General features: G+C 48.9%; 1 protein-coding gene across 2 annotated transcripts in view; it reads left to right on the top strand.

Annotated features, from left to right (window-relative positions):
* Positions 1–1,073: 1,073 nt before the first annotated feature.
* The window catches only part of LOC106575099 (ephrin-A4), a 63,752-nt gene continuing 49,919 nt past the window's right edge, over positions 1,074–14,906 (top strand). Inside the window, exon 1 of one of the 2 annotated variants that reach the window (XM_045698801.2) lies at positions 1,074–1,791. In XM_045698801.2, the coding sequence (XP_045554757.1) occupies positions 1,670–1,791 (122 nt within the window). In that variant the 5' untranslated portion in view covers positions 1,074–1,669. The remainder of the gene's footprint in view (positions 1,792–14,906) is intronic. The other variant, XM_045698800.2, reaches the window with a different exon arrangement.

Raw genomic sequence — 14,906 nt, 5'->3', positions numbered from 1 at the left:
CTCTCTCAGCCCCTCAGACATTGGTCAGCCCCTCCATCTCCACGGCCATCCTCTGTCATCCTCTCTCAGCCCCTCAGACATTGGTCAGCCCCTCCATCTCCACGGCCATCCTCTGTCATCCTCTCTCAGCCCCTCAGACATTGGTCAGCCCCTCCATCTCCTCTTGACAGGCTCGTTGACTCCGCCCTCTCATCTGGATAGCACACCACACCCCCTTAGGTGCACGTGAAAAGAGCGTGGATTGGTCTGTGTTGACACATGGTTCTGTGTGACTAATTTAGTAGTCAGAATGGGTCACTATTTAATTAAATATCTCCATTTGTAGCGTACTATAAAATAATTCAACGTGGGGATTGAACATGATCATAATAAACTATTTTTAAAGGCCAAAACGGCCATCTGAAAACATTTTTGGCCCGTTCTGGCAATCATAATTTACATAGTCTTTCTGGGGATGACCTGGGCCCATATCCATAAAGCATCTCAGAGTAGGAGTGCTGATCTAAGATCAGTTTGAACTTTTAGTTATATGGACAGATCCTAGATCAGCACTTCTACTCTGAGTTACTTTGTGGATAGGGGCACAGTGTTTTTGGCACCGCTAGGTTGGTAAGCAGTAGCCAACCAGCAGAGCTCATGACTTCCTGCTCCAGACAGGACATGGGGGCCTGGGGTAGACCCCACCTATGCCAACTTAAGTACTGTAAGTCTTTTGGCAGGAATGCCTAGATGGCATAGGTCTATTCGTTTTCTTTCATATTGTTCTTTGTTTTATCAGTCTTTTTTTCTAAATATTTTGGCAACCATAATTTTGTACCACCTATATTTTAATAAACTTCCGCATAATTTTGCACTTTCTTTGCCTTCTGCTGTCCATACTCTTAAGGGAAGACGAGGAGAGGAAGAAACGTATTTGATGCACCACACCCTCAGCTTACACAAGTCGGCGCAGCTCACACCTCTAGAAAACTATGGAATGTTGACACCGCCCATGCGCTGCACTGATTGGTTTAAAGTTTCCTGGGTCCCTCCCTCGCCCGTGGCCCTCTGGCCCCGTGCTCCTCCCAACCCAACCCAACCCAAATCACAGCGCACCGCTCCAGACAGGACCTCTGGCCCCGTGCTCCTCCCAACCCAACCCAACCCAAATCACAGCGCACCGCTCCAGACAGGACCCACTGACACCTATCAACTGATTTCAACTCGAATTTGGAAAACGCTGCGATTTTAACCTAACATAGTTCAGCAGCTGATTATCAACAACTTGCAAGTTAACTTTAGGCATATACTCGGTAAGTTAGTCTACTTTTAAAAGTGTTTTTACATAAGGAAATAAGTTGTGCTGCACCAGCAAAAAGGAGGCTATCCTTTTCAGTATCAGTCAGCAACTTTACCAAACTATCTGACTTTCTTGTGTTCAACTTTCGAGGGGTCTCTCAATCGTTTGACTATTCACCATGCAGCAACGGTTTCCACATAGGATGTCCCCCGAAAGGAAGGTATTCTGGTGAATTAGTTTGAACGGGAGTATTGCGTCAATAAAGGTGATTCTACTCTGCGTTAACCGGGGACACTAGTCTACCTGTCACCGAATTCTTTCAACCAACCACTCCCACCCCGGTCCCCTCGTGCACTCTCCGTGGGTCGCCTGCCTCGCCCGCTAACCGTGATGGCGTGCGGTTGGAGTCCGGGAGCTGTCACGGTTTGGAGAACTACCGTTTTCCTGCTCAACATCGCGTGCACAGCGTCGGCCAAGAGACACGTCGTCTACTGGAACTCCACCAACTCTAGGTGAGCTAAGTGTTTATAGAACAACCATGGAAATCCTCCCCGCTGCTCTGAAGCTGGAGGGAATAGTTTAGGGATTGTTCATTTGGTAGAGTTTATGCATTGCTCATTTGGAACAAGTCCATGAACTTCACTTTCCCATTATCTCACGTTTCTGCATGAGTAGCCCACGTCCTTTTGCATTAGCCTACTGCACAGACAGGACAACGCCATAGTATTTATGCATATTAGTCCACTTTGAGTGAACTTGTAGCACATTGAGATTGGGCAACGTTCAACCTCCAACCCAGTGGTGCCCTAACTGAGCTGTGTGATAGGTCTCAATACAGGACTCAGGAATTCTCCTTCCTACATTCATGTCAAACATCCAACCCTGCTTTTACCTGTATTGACATGCTCACCTGCACGGTTATGCAAGAACTAACCTTTTAAAGGGTGATGGCTGCCCATGCAGGTCAACAGGCATGAGTAAAGTTGTGTTGACAGCTTCTGCAACCCACCCACATTACCCAGTCCTTTACTAATGCATAACCCACGCTAGTCTTCATCATACCCTGGTGAGGACAGCTTGGCTGTTCAAACATTGGTAATAAATGATTGCATCTGAGCTCCTAGTGGGCAGCGCTTTTTCTTTTTAAAGAGACTTTACAGACGTATTCTTCCCTCCTTCCTTCCTTCCTTCATTGAGGTAATCATTACTGTTCTGACATGACTGCATTAGTGTTAGTTCTGTAGTGGAAACCCTTGCTTTCACTTGTCTAGCCATGTTGTGGTAGTGATTTATATGTAGGAAGCATTCAAACACGGCCCTAGATACTTAACTATTCTGCTGACAGGCGTGTTTGACTCCAAACCCCTGCCATGTGTAAGTGTTTAGTTGGTAATGGGAGCTTGCTGTGTGGTTTTGTAGTGTGTGTGTGTGTGTGTGTGTGTGTGTGTGTGTGTGTGTGTGTGTGTGTGTGTGTGTGTGTGTGTGTGTGTGTGTGTGTGTGTAATGAGTTGATTGGGGTCATTAGTCAGCCAGAGAGAGGTTCACCTGCAGATCCAGGTGTTACCAAACAGCTAATTGAAGACTAGAGCTGTGGAAGCTGAACCACCTCAGGGTTTCCCATAGCTTACTAACCAACTGTCCTGCCAGCCAGGTAGGTAGGGGCCCCAGCAACATACTGGGGCCCCTACCCCTGTGTTCATCAATCACTGATCTGATTGGCCTGAAAGGGATACTTCAGAATGTTTACAATGTATAATGTATCTGTGTCCAGTATTAAGGAGGCTGGAGGTAGTTTCACGAGCCAACGCTGAAATTAACGCCAGTTAGCAATTGCGCTAGTTATCAACTTGATTCAAAGTGCACGTGGAGATATAAACATGGTATCCAGGAGTTCATGTGACTCTGGGGAAGTAGATAAAGGGCCTCATTAGGCTTGGGCGGTATACCGTGTATACTGGGGTATTTGGAAATAGTTTTTCAATACATTTTAATATGTGTAGCTAATTGAAGTAAATACCTGCAGTCAACATGTGCAATATGTTAGGAGATAAAGCAGATTGCTTTCTTCATTTCACCGTTCTTCATTATTTTCCATTATAAAGCTTACCGTAGTTCCCCAACACAGTTGAGCCAGTCAGGTGTTTGTTTTGCTTAAAGTTAATCTAGCATTTTACCGTAAAGTAGGCTAGCGGAGAAAAGCAGCTAAGTGTGATTTCTGTCTGCTGATAAAGGCCTGTTTGTGAAGTCTCATCCGAGTGGAGGAGTGCAACTGATGCTGAGCAGAAATAAGAATCATTTCAGATATGCGTTCATAAAATGCTGCCAGATATTATTTTATGCGTTTTATCTTGTTGTTGTTGTGAAAAACGCAGAAAAACGCAACCCCTAAGTTTAACTTGCTAGTTATCTAGGTAAGTGGCTGAATTAAGGAGGAGACGGGGCATCATTCACTTGTAAATGTCCAAACTCACCAAAAATGATATTTGGTAGCGCCTACCAATATATGTATATCCTTATGAGCTGGATTGCCTGTCTTTGCATATATTTAGCTAACAGCTTCCATGGAAATGAGCTATTACTTGTGCTAATTTTGTCAGTATTCTGGCAATAGACGCCCAATGGGCTTTTTCATGTACTTAGCCGGTAATAGCGTAAATCCCTGGATGAGAGAAGGACGCAATGACGTTATGAAAATCTGAATAGAGCCCAACCCTAGGCCTCATTGCCAAAATCCCAAAGTATCCCTTTAACTGAACCCAAATATTTTAACTTAGATGACAGTTCCAAATGTTATAAAATGCCTACTTCCTCCCTTCCCTGAGGAAATCTGACCTGCACGTATGTGATTGGATGACTGAATGAATGGTTGCCATCCAACTGTTTTCACCAATTAAATATAAATTCCTCAAGGAATGAAGGAAGAGTTTTATAACTATTTGGAACGGGGACCTGGAATTGTGAACAACTTAAAATTGCTGGGAAACACCGCTGCACCTCTCTCTCTCTCTCTCTCTCTCTCTCTCTCTCTCTCTCTCTCTCTCTCCAGGGGAAGCTAGAAGGGTCACACTCTGTGGCAAGGAAAACACTTTCTGCTGCACCACCACCCAATCAGAAATCTATCAGTGTGTCTGTGATACTGCACCCAGGACAGGGTCCCCAGGGGCCTGTGTGTGTGTGTGTGTGTGTGTGTGTTGTTGCTCTCATGCCCACTCTCCTGCACCTCCCTCTTCTCCCTGCCCTCTTCTTTCCCTCCCTCTCCTCTCCCTCCCTCTTCTCTCCCCTGCCCTCTCCTCTCCCTCCCTCTTCTCTCCCCTGCCCTCTCCTCTCCCTCCCTCTTCTCTCCCCTGCCCTCTCCTCTCCCTCCCTCTTCTCTCCCCTGCCCTCTCCTCTCCCTCCCTCTTCTCTCCCCTGCCGTCTCCCTCCTCCTTCTCTCCCCTGCCCTCTCCCTCCTCCTTCTCTCCCCTGCCCTCTCCCTCCTCCTTCTCTCCCCTGCCCTCTCCCTCCTCCTTCTCTCCCCTGCCCTCTCCCTCCTCCTTCTCTCCCCTGCCCTCTCCCTCCTCCTTCTCTCCCCTCTCCTCTCCCTCCTCCTTCTCTCCCCTGCCCTCTCCTCTCCCTCCTCTTCTCTCCCCTGCCCTCTCCTCTCCCTCCTCCTTCTCTCCCCTGCCCTCTCCGCTCACTCTGTCCAGAGGAGGATATTGGCTGTGTGATTAGTTTAGGTTCAGCCATTTTCCCTGAGCTGCTGTTGAGAAGCTATAGGGCGTCCCAAGGCCCATAAACCTGGCCAAGCGACCACTGCCTCCCTCTACCTCCGTCTCTGCAATATACCACACCACAGTGCTCTCTTAACCACATATCTAGGATCAGCTCACCCTCCCCAAACCCGATCCTTAACCATTAAGGCTGAACAACAAAACTGACCTGATATCAGTGTCTAGTGGCGTCATCCTACTGCAGTGAGGGTCTAGTGGAGGACCGAGAGGGGCGACAGCTGACATTTAACCTTAACACCAGGCTCCTACAGTCACAACACACAGCAGGCTGCTGTTAATAGAGATGATTTAGGGCCCTGGCTTGTCACCTTTTCCCATCGAAATCAGGATTTATACTTTTAATGAAGTAGAAGCAGTGATGTGTGAACAGGGGTTTATAAAGTCAGCCATCTAGTTAAAATGGCTGGAACAAAGACTATAGCCTGGCTGCTGTAATTTATTACTGCTGCACAATTAGCTAGCAGACTCTTCGCTAGCACTTTATAAAACATTCATTAATATGTATTAATAAACTAATATACATAGTATGTCTTATTAATAAATTAGTATTTTGACATTTATTAACAATTATAAACATGTATCATTTGAAACATTACACACATTTATATGCAATAAGAGTAATTGCTTAGTAATTGAACGTTATTAAAAAAGTGATTAAAGTTATTGAAGTGTATCTGGCTCTTGTCTAAATGAAAGATTTACAACAGGAGAGGTAGAAATGTACATTTGTTTTTATCGGTTTTGTTGTGGTTTTATATCCTGAATGATTGTTTTCTACATGAGCTGTCTCATTGACCAGGGCTCCACATTATTTATCTGTGGGCTACTTCCTGGTTTAAATAAAGGTGATATAAAACAACAGTTATAAACCAAATGTAATTTAGTGGTGAGTGTGTAGCTACAGTATGCAGCGTTCCTCCCAGTGTGTAGCAGGCTGGGGCTAGTTCTCTGCTGTGGATTTGGACTCCACTCATGGGGTTTGGTTTACCTTGAAGAATCTGTGGCTCCAAACTAGTTTACCACGTAGGTACCATGCATGTCTGTACATAGGCCTGGTCTCTACTCGTTCTGCCATTCTGGTTTTCATACTCCATATCTCTCTCTGTTTGGTTGGTCTGCTCCTTTATCCCCTGTTCTTGGTTCGTTCACCCTCTCCTCCTTTACACACGCTAACACCCTTCAGTCCTCCTCCTTTACCCACCCCTCTGTCCTCCAGAGAGGGGCGACAGCTGACATTTCAAACTAGTAGTGTATTTGTGGTTTGAAATTTCAGACTTGATTTTCCCTTCCCTTACGAAACATGTATCAACCCCTATGAAGATGTCCACTTAATTAGAATTCACATTTCCTGTTGTTGCAGGATTATTTTCCCTCAACAAGTTTGGACACTTACTGTATATGTAAGGAATAGCAGTCCAGCTCTCTCTCTCTGCAGTACAGATTACTATTTGTTTGTTTGTTTATTAAAAAAGCCTTTTATTCTTTTACAGCTCCTCTGTGTAATATTCATCATGTACCTGGGTTCATGTACTGTACTGTAGAGACTGAATGGAAAGCTGACAGTGTCTGTGTAATTGGGCCTAATCAGGGGAGTTATCTTCTCTAGGGCCAGTGGGACGATTTCGTCCCACCTACGTAACAGCCAGTGGAATCCTGTGGCGCGTTATTCAAATACCTTAGAAATGCTATTACTTCAATTTCTCAAACATATGACTATTTTACACCATTTTAAAGACAAGACTCTCGTTAATCTAACCACACTGTCCGATTTCAAAAAGGCTTTACAACGAAAGCAAAACATTAGATTATGTCAGCAGAGTACCCAGCCAGAAATAATCAGACACCCATTTTTCAAGCTAGCATATAATGTCACATAAACCCAAACCACAGCTAAATGCAGCACTAACCTTTGATGATCTTCATCAGATGACAATCTTAGGACATTATGTTATACAATACATGCATGTTTTGTTCATATTTATATCAAAAACCAGCTTTTTACATTAGCATGTGACGTTCAGAACTAGCATACCCCCCGCAAACTTCCGGTGAATTTACTAAATTACTCATGATAAACGTTCACAAAAAACATAACAATTATTTTAAGAATTATAGATACAGAACTCCTCTATGCACTCGCTATGTCCGATTTTAAAATAGCTTTTCGGTGAAAGCACATTTTGCAATATTCTAAGTAGATAGCCCGGCATCACAGGGCTAGCTATTTAGACACCCAGCAAGTTTAGCCCTCACCAAAGTCAGATTTACTATAAGAAAAATGTTATTACCTTTGCTGTTCTTCGTCAGAATGCACTCCCAGGACTTCTACTTCAATAACAAATGTTGGTTTGGTTCAAAATAATCCATAGTTATATCCAAATAGCGGCGTTTTGTTCGTGCGTTCAAGACACTATCCGAAAGGGTAAAGAAGGGTGACGCGCCCGACGCGTTTCGTGACAAAACATTTCTAAATATTCCATTACCGTACTTCGAAGCATGTCAACCGCTGTTTAAAATACATTTTTATGCCATTTTTCTCGTAAAAAAGCGATAATATTCCGACCGGGAAAGCGTGTTTACGTTCAAAAAGAGAGAAAATAAAAACATGGTGTCGCCTCGTGCACGCGCCTCAGTCTGATGGTCCTCTGATAGACCACTTACCAAAGGCGCTGTTTTTCAGCCAAGGGATGGAATTACATCATTCAGCTTTTTCCCGGGTTCTGAGAGCCTATGGGAGCCGTAGGAAGTGTCACGTTACAGCAAAGATCCTACGTTTTCAATAAACAGAGCCAAGAAGCCCAAGGAATGGTCAGAGAGGGCACTTCCTGTACAGAATCTTCTCAGGTTTTTGCCTGCCATATGAGTTCTGTTATACTCACAGACACCATTCAAACAGTTTTAGAAACTTTAGGGTGTTTTCTATCCAAAGCCAATAATTATATGCATATTCTAGTTTCTGGGCAGTAGTAATAACCAGATTAAATCGGGTACGTTTTTTATCCGGCCGTGTAAATACTGCCCCCTAGCCCTAACAGGTTATGATTGCACCAGTAGACTTGTTTCTCTCTCTCCTGTGTGTCTTTCCTCTCTCTCCTGTGTGTGTCTTTCCTCTCTCTCCTGTGTGCGTCTCTCTCCTGTGTGCGTCTCTCTCCTCTCTCTCCTGTGTGCGTCTCTCTCCTCTCTCTCCTGTGTGTCTCCTCTCTCTCTCCTGTGTGCGTCTCCTCTCTCTCTCCTGTGTGCGTCTCTCTCCTCTCTCCCTGTGTGTGTCTTTCCTCTCTCTCCTGTGTGCGTCTCTCTCCTCTCTCTCTCCTGTGTGCGTCTCTCTCCTGTGTGCGTCTCTCTCCTCTCTCTCCTGTGTGTCTCCTCTCTCTCTCCTGTGTGCGTCTCTCTCCTCTCTCTCCTGTGTGTCTCCTCTCTCTCTCCTGTGTGTCTCGTCTCTCTCTCCTGTGTGCGTCTCCTCTCTCTCTCCTGTGTGTGTCTCCTCTCTCTCTCCTGTGTGTGTCTCCTCTCTCTCTCCTGTGTGTGTCTCTCTCCTCTCTCTCCTGTGTGTGTCTCCTCTCTCTCTCCTGTGTGTGTCTCTCTCCTCTCTCTCTCCTGTGTGCGTCTCTCTCCTCTCTCTCTCCTGTGTGCGTCTCTCTCCTCTCTCTCTCCTGTGTGCGTCTCTCTTCTCTCTCTCCTGTGTGCGTCTCTCTCTCTCTCTCCTGTGTGCGTCTCCTCTCTCTCTCCTGTGTGCGTCTCTCTCCTCTCTCTCTCCTGTGTGCGTCTCTCTCCTCTCTCTCTCCTGTGTGCGTCTCTCTCCTCTCTCTCTCCTGTGTGCGTCTCTCTCCTCTCTCTCTCCTGTGTGCGTCTCTCTCCTCTCTCTCCTGTGTGCGTCTCTCTCCTCTCTCTCCTGTGTGCGTCTCTCTCCTCTCTCTCCTGTGTGCGTCTCTCTCCTCTCTCTTCTGTGTGCGTCTCTCTCCTCTCTCTCCTGTGTGCGTCTCTCTCCTCTCTCTCCTGTGTGCGTCTCCACTCTCTCTCCTGTGTGCGTCTCCACTCTCTCTCCTGTGTGCGTCTCCACTCTCTCTCCTGTGTGCGTCTCCACTCTCTCTCCTGTGTGTGTCTCTCTCCTCTCTCTCCTGTGTGTGTCTCCTCTCTCTCTCCTGTGTGTGTCTCTCTCCTCTCTCTCCTGTGTGTCTCTCTCCTCTCTCTCCTGTGTGTGTCTCCTCTCTCTCTCCTGTGTGCGTGTCTCTCCTCTCTCTCCTGTGTGTGTCTCCTCTCTCTCTCCTGTGTGTGTCTCTCTCCTCTCTCTCCTTTGTGCGTCTCTCTCCTCTCTCTCCTGTGTGTCTCCTCTCTCTCTCCTGTGTGTGTCTCTCTCCTCTCTCTCCTGTGTGTGTCTCCTCTCTCTCTCCTGTGTGTCTCCTCTCTCTCTCCTGTGTGCGTCTCTCTCCTCTCTCTCTCCTGTGTGTGTCTCTCTCCTCTCTCTCCTGTGTGCGTCTCTCTCCTCTCTCTCCTGTGTGTGTCTCTCCTTTCTCTCCTGTGTGTGTCTCTCCTCTCTCTCCTGTGTGCGTCTCTCTCCTCTCTCTCCTGTGTGCGTCTCTCTCCTCTCTCTCCTGTGTGTCTCTCTCCTCTCTCTCCTGTGTGTGTCTCTCTCCTCTCTCTCCTGTGTGTGTCTCTCTCCTCTCTCTCCTGTGTGCGTCTCTCTCCTCTCTCTCTCCTGTGTGCGTCTCTCTCCTCTCTCTCCTGTGTGTGTCTCTCTCCTCTCTCTCTCCCCTGTGTGTGTGTGTGTCTCCTCTCTCTCTCCTGTGTGTGTGTGTGTGTGTGTGTGTGTGTGTGTGTGTCTCCTCTCTCTCCTGTGTGCGTCTCTCTCCTCTCTCTCCTGTGTGCATCTCTCTCCTCTCTCTCCTGTGTGCTCTCTCTCCTCTCTCTCCCGTGTGTGCGTCTCTCTCCTCTCTCTCTCCTGTGTGTGCGTCTCCTCTCTCTCTCCTGTGTGTGCGTCTCCTCTCTCTCTCCTGTGTGCGTCTCCTCTCTCTCTCCTGTGTGTCTCCTCTCTCTCTCCTGTGTGCGTCTCCTCTCTCTCTCCTGTGTGTCTCCTCTCTCTCTCCTGTGTGCGTCTCCTCTCTCTCTCCTGTGTGCGTCTCCTCTCTCTCTCCTGTGTGCGTCTCCTCTCTCTCTCCTGTGTGTGTCTCCTCTCTCTCTCCTGTGTGTGTCTCCTCTCTCTCTCCTGTGTGCGTCTCTCTCCTCTCTCTCTCCTGTGTGTGTCTCTCTCCTCTCTCTCCTGTGTGTGTGTCTCTCTCCTCTCTCTCCTGTGTGCGTCTCTCTCCTCTCTCTCCTGTGTGTCTCCTCTCTCTCTCCTGTGTGCGTCTCTCTCCTCTCTCTCCTGTGTGCATCTCTCTCCTCTCTCTCTCCTGTGTGTGCGTCTCTCTCCTCTCTCTCTCCTGTGTGTGCGTCTCCTCTCTCTCTCCTGTGTGTGCGTCTCCTCTCTCTCTCCTGTGTGCGTCTCCTCTCTCTCTCCTGTGTGCGTCTCCTCTCTCTCTCCTGTGTGTCTCCTCTCTCTCTCCTGTGTGCGTCTCCTCTCTCTCTCCTGTGTGCGTCTCCTCTCTCTCTCCTGTGTGCGTCTCCTCTCTCTCTCCTGTGTGTGTCTCCTCTCTCTCTCCTGTGTGTGTCTCCTCTCTCTCTCCTGTGTGCGTCTCTCTCCTCTCTCTCTCCTGTGTGTGTCTCTCTCCTCTCTCTCCTGTGTGTGTGTCTCTCTCCTCTCTCTCCTGTGTGCGTCTCTCTCCTCTCTCTCCTGTGTGTCTCCTCTCTCTCTCCTGTGTGTGTCTCTCTCCTCTCTCTCCTGTGTGTGTCTCTCTCCTCTCTCTCCTGTGTGCGTCTCTCTCCTCTCTCTCCTGTGTGTGTCTCCTCTCTCTCTCCTGTGTGCGTCTCTCTCCTCTCTCTCCTGTGTGTCTCCTCTCTTTCTCCTGTGTGCGTCTCTCTCCTCTCTCTCCCCTGTGTGTGTGTGTGTCTCCTCTCTCTCTCCTGTGTGTGTGTGTGTGTGTCTCCTCTCTCTCCTGTGTGCGTCTCTCTCCTCTCTCCTGTGTGTGTCTCCTCTCTCTCCTGTGTGCGTCTCTCTCCTCTCTCTCCTGTGTGCGTCTCTCTCCTCTCTCTCCTGTGTGCGTCTCTCTCCTCTCTCTCCTGTGTGCGTCTCTCTCCTCTCTCTCTCCTGTGTGTGCGTCTCTCTCCTCTCTCTCTCCTGTGTGTGCGTCTCCTCTCTCTCTCCTGTGTGTGTGTGTGTGTGTGTCTCCTCTCTCTCTCCTGTGTGCGTCTCCTCTCTCTCCTGTGTGTGTCTCCTCTCTCTCTCCTGTGTGCGTCTCTCTCCTCTCTCCTGTGTGTGTCTCCTCTCTCTCCTGTGTGCGTCTCTCTCCTCTCTCTCCTGTGTGCGTCTCTCTCCTCTCTCTCCTGTGTGCGTCTCTCTCCTCTCTCTCTCCTGTGTGTGCGTCTCTCTCCTCTCTCTCTCCTGTGTGTGCGTCTCTCTCCTCTCTCTCTCCTGTGTGTGTGTGTGTGTGTGTCTCCTCTCTCTCTCCTGTGTGCGTCTCCTCTCTCTCCTGTGTGCGTCTCCTCTCTCTCTCCTGTGTGCGTCTCCTCTCTCTCTCCTGTGTGCGTCTCTCTCCTCTCTCTCCTGTGTGCGTCTCCTCTCTCTCTCCTGTGTGTCGTCTCCTCTCTCTCTCCTGTGTGTGTCTCCTCTCTCTCTCCTGTGTGCGTCTCCTCTCTCTCTCCTGTGTGCGTCTCCTCTCTCTCTCCTGTGTGCGTCTCCTCTCTCTCTCCTGTGTGTGTCTCCTCTCTCTCTCCTGTGTGCGTCTCCTCTCTCTCTCCTGTGTGCGTCTCCTCTCTCTCTCCTGTGTGTGTCTCCTCTCTCTCTCCTGTGTGTGTCTCCTCTCTCTCTCCTGTGTGCGTCTCCTCTCTCTCTCCTGTGTGTGTGTGTCTCTCCTCTCTCTCTCTCCTGTGTGTGTGTGTGTGTGTGTGTGTCTCTCCTCTCTCTCTCTCCTGTGTGCTTCTCCTCTCTCTCTCTCCTGTGTGTGTGTGTGTCTCTCCTCTCTCTCTCCTGTGTGTGTCTCCTCTCTCTCTCCTGTGTGCGTCTCCTCTCTCTCTCCTGTGTGTGTGTGTCTCTCCTCTCTCTCTCTGTGTGTGTGTCTCCTTCCTCTCTCTCTCTCCTGTGTGTGTGTGTGTGTGTCTCCTCTCTCTCTCCTGTGTGTGTCTCTTTCCTCTCTCTCTCCTGTGTGTGTCTCCTGTGTGTGTGTGTGTGTGTGTGTCTCCTCTCTCTCTCCTGTGTGTGTGTGCGTGTGTGTGTGTGTCTCCTGTGTGTGTGTGTGTGTTTCTCCTCTCTCTCTCCTGTGTGTGTGTGTGTCTCCTCTCTCTCTCCTGTGTGTGTGTGTGTCTCCTCTCTCTCTCTCCTGTGTGTGTGTGTCTCCTCTCTCTCTCTCTCTCCTGTGTGTGTGTGTGTGTGTGTGTGTGTGTGTGTGTGTGTGTGTGTCTCCTCTCTCTCTCCTGTGTGTGTGTGTGTGTGTGTGTGTGTGTGTGTGTGTGTGTGTGTGCCTCTCTCTCTCCTGTGTGTGTGTGTGTGTGTGTCTCCTCTCTCTCTCTGCCTGTGTGTGTGTGTGTCTCCTCTCTCTCTCTCCTGTGTGTGTGTGTCTCCTCTCTCTCTCCCCTGTGTGTGTGTCTCCTCTCTCTCTCCCCTGTGTGTGTGTCTCCTCTCTCTCTCCCTGTGTGTGTGTCTCCTCTCTCTCTCCTGTGTGTGTGTCTCCTCTCTCTCTCCTGTGTGTGTGTGTGGTGTCTCCTCTCTCTCTCCTGTGTGTGTGTGTGTGTCTCCTCTCTCTCTCCTGTGTGTGTGTGTGTGTCTCCTCTCTCTCTCCTGTGTGTGTGTGTGTGTCTCCTCTCTCTCTCCTGTGTGTGTGTGTGTGTCTCCTCTCTCTCCTGTGTGTGTGTGTGTGTGTCTCCTCTCTCTGTCCTGTGTGTGTGTGTGTGTGTGTGTCTCCTCTCTCTGTCCTGTGTGTGTGTGTGTGTGTCTCCTCTCTCTCTCCTGTGTGTGTGTGTCTCCTCTCTCTCTCCTGTGTGTGTGTGTGTGTCTCCTCTCTCTCTCCTGTGTGTGTGTGTGTGTGTGTGTGTGTGTCTCCTCTCTCTCTCCGCTGTGCCTAGCTCAGTGTTAATCTCAGTCGTCCCCTGGTAAATGATTAACATGAAGAAGCTGTGAACTATAATCAACAAGACTAAAGTATGGTAATTACCACTCTATTCCCTGTCCTGCTAACACCATCCCTTCTTCATCTCTCTGTCTCTCTCCCTCTCCTATCTGTGTTGGTGATGCTCATGCGTTGTCTTGCCTGACGTAGTAAACATTGTGCTTTATGTTGTGTGTTTGTGTGTGTACCAGGAGGCAGTCTGACTCTAGTTGTGTATAAAACAATGTGTTTCAGTGATTTGTCGCAGGCTGAATCAATGTTTCTGCCCGTTGTGCTGAACTGAAGTTAATTTCAGTAGAACAATAACTCTGTCAGGGTGTGTCCTAGTCTGGGAACTTGTTTCTTGGAGCATGTGTGTGTGTGTGCATGTGTTCAGGGGAAGTGTGTGTTTCCGTCACCAGAGCAGGGCTGAGATAAGACCCGTTATTGGAAAGACCAACACTCAGTCACAGGAAGTCTCTCCTTGAAGCTTTCAAAACAGGACACACTCTCCTAAAACAGTTACATTTCATAAAGGGTTATTTTCTAGGTTTTCCTTTTCCAGTAAAGTAGCGAGATACTGTAGCACATGGCAGACAAAATGGCTTGTTTTTCAACAAGCAAGGACCTTTCTCCCTGCGTGTGAACTTCCTCCTACTGAGAAGTGATGAGGGAAAGGCCTAACTGGGAGGACCAACCCCAGGTCTCAGACAGTGATGAGGAAAGGCCTAACTGGGAGGACCAACCCCAGGTCTCAGACAGTGATGAGGAAAGGCCTAACTGGGAGGACCAACCCCAGGTCTCAGACAGTGATGAGGAAAGGCCTAACTGGGAGGACCAACCCCAGGTCTCAGACAGTGATGAGGAAAGGCCTAACTGGGAGGACCAACCCCAGGTCTCAGACAGTGATGAGGAAAGGCCTAACTGGGAGGACCAACCCCAGGTCTCAGACAGTGATGAGGAAAGGCCTAACTGGGAGGACCAACCCCAGGTCTCAGACAGTGATGAGGAAAGGCCTAACTGGGAGGACCAACCCCAGGTCTCAGACAGTGATGAGGAAAGGCCTAACTGGGAGGACCAACCCCAGGTCTCAGACAGTGATGAGGAAAGGCCTAACTGGGAGGACCAACCCCAGGTCTCAGACAGTGATGAGGAAAGGCCTAACTGGGAGGACCAACCCCAGGTCTCAGACAGTGATGAGGAAAGGCCTAACTGGGAGGACCAACCCCAGGTCTCAGACAGTGATGAGGAAAGGCCTAACTGGGAGGACCAACCCCAGGTCTCAGACAGTGATGAGGAAAGGCCTAACTGGGAGGACCAACCCCAGGTCTCAGACAGTGATGAGGAAAGGCCTAACTGGGAGGACCAACCCCAGGTCTCAGACAGTGATGAGGAAAGGCCTAACTGAGAGGACCAACCCCAGGTCTCAGACAGTGATGAGGAAAGGCCTAACTGGGAGGACCAACCCCAGGTCTCAGACAGTGATGAGGAAAGGCCTAACTGGGAGGACCAACCCCAGGTCTCAGACAGTGATGAGGAAAGGCCTAACTGGGAGGACCAACCCCAGGTCTCAGACAGTGATGAGGAAAGGCCTAACTGGGAGGACCAACCCCAGGTCTCAGACAGGTGCCAAGTTCTATGACAGAGTATAATTTAAATGGGACATTGTTTTGTTTCAACTTGTAG

This window comes from Salmo salar, chromosome 02 (assembly GCF_965601325.2).
Source record: "Salmo salar chromosome 02, fSalSal1, whole genome shotgun sequence".
Classification (NCBI taxonomy): domain Eukaryota; kingdom Metazoa; phylum Chordata; class Actinopteri; order Salmoniformes; family Salmonidae; genus Salmo; species Salmo salar.
This window is presented reverse-complemented; position numbering and strand designations above follow the sequence as displayed.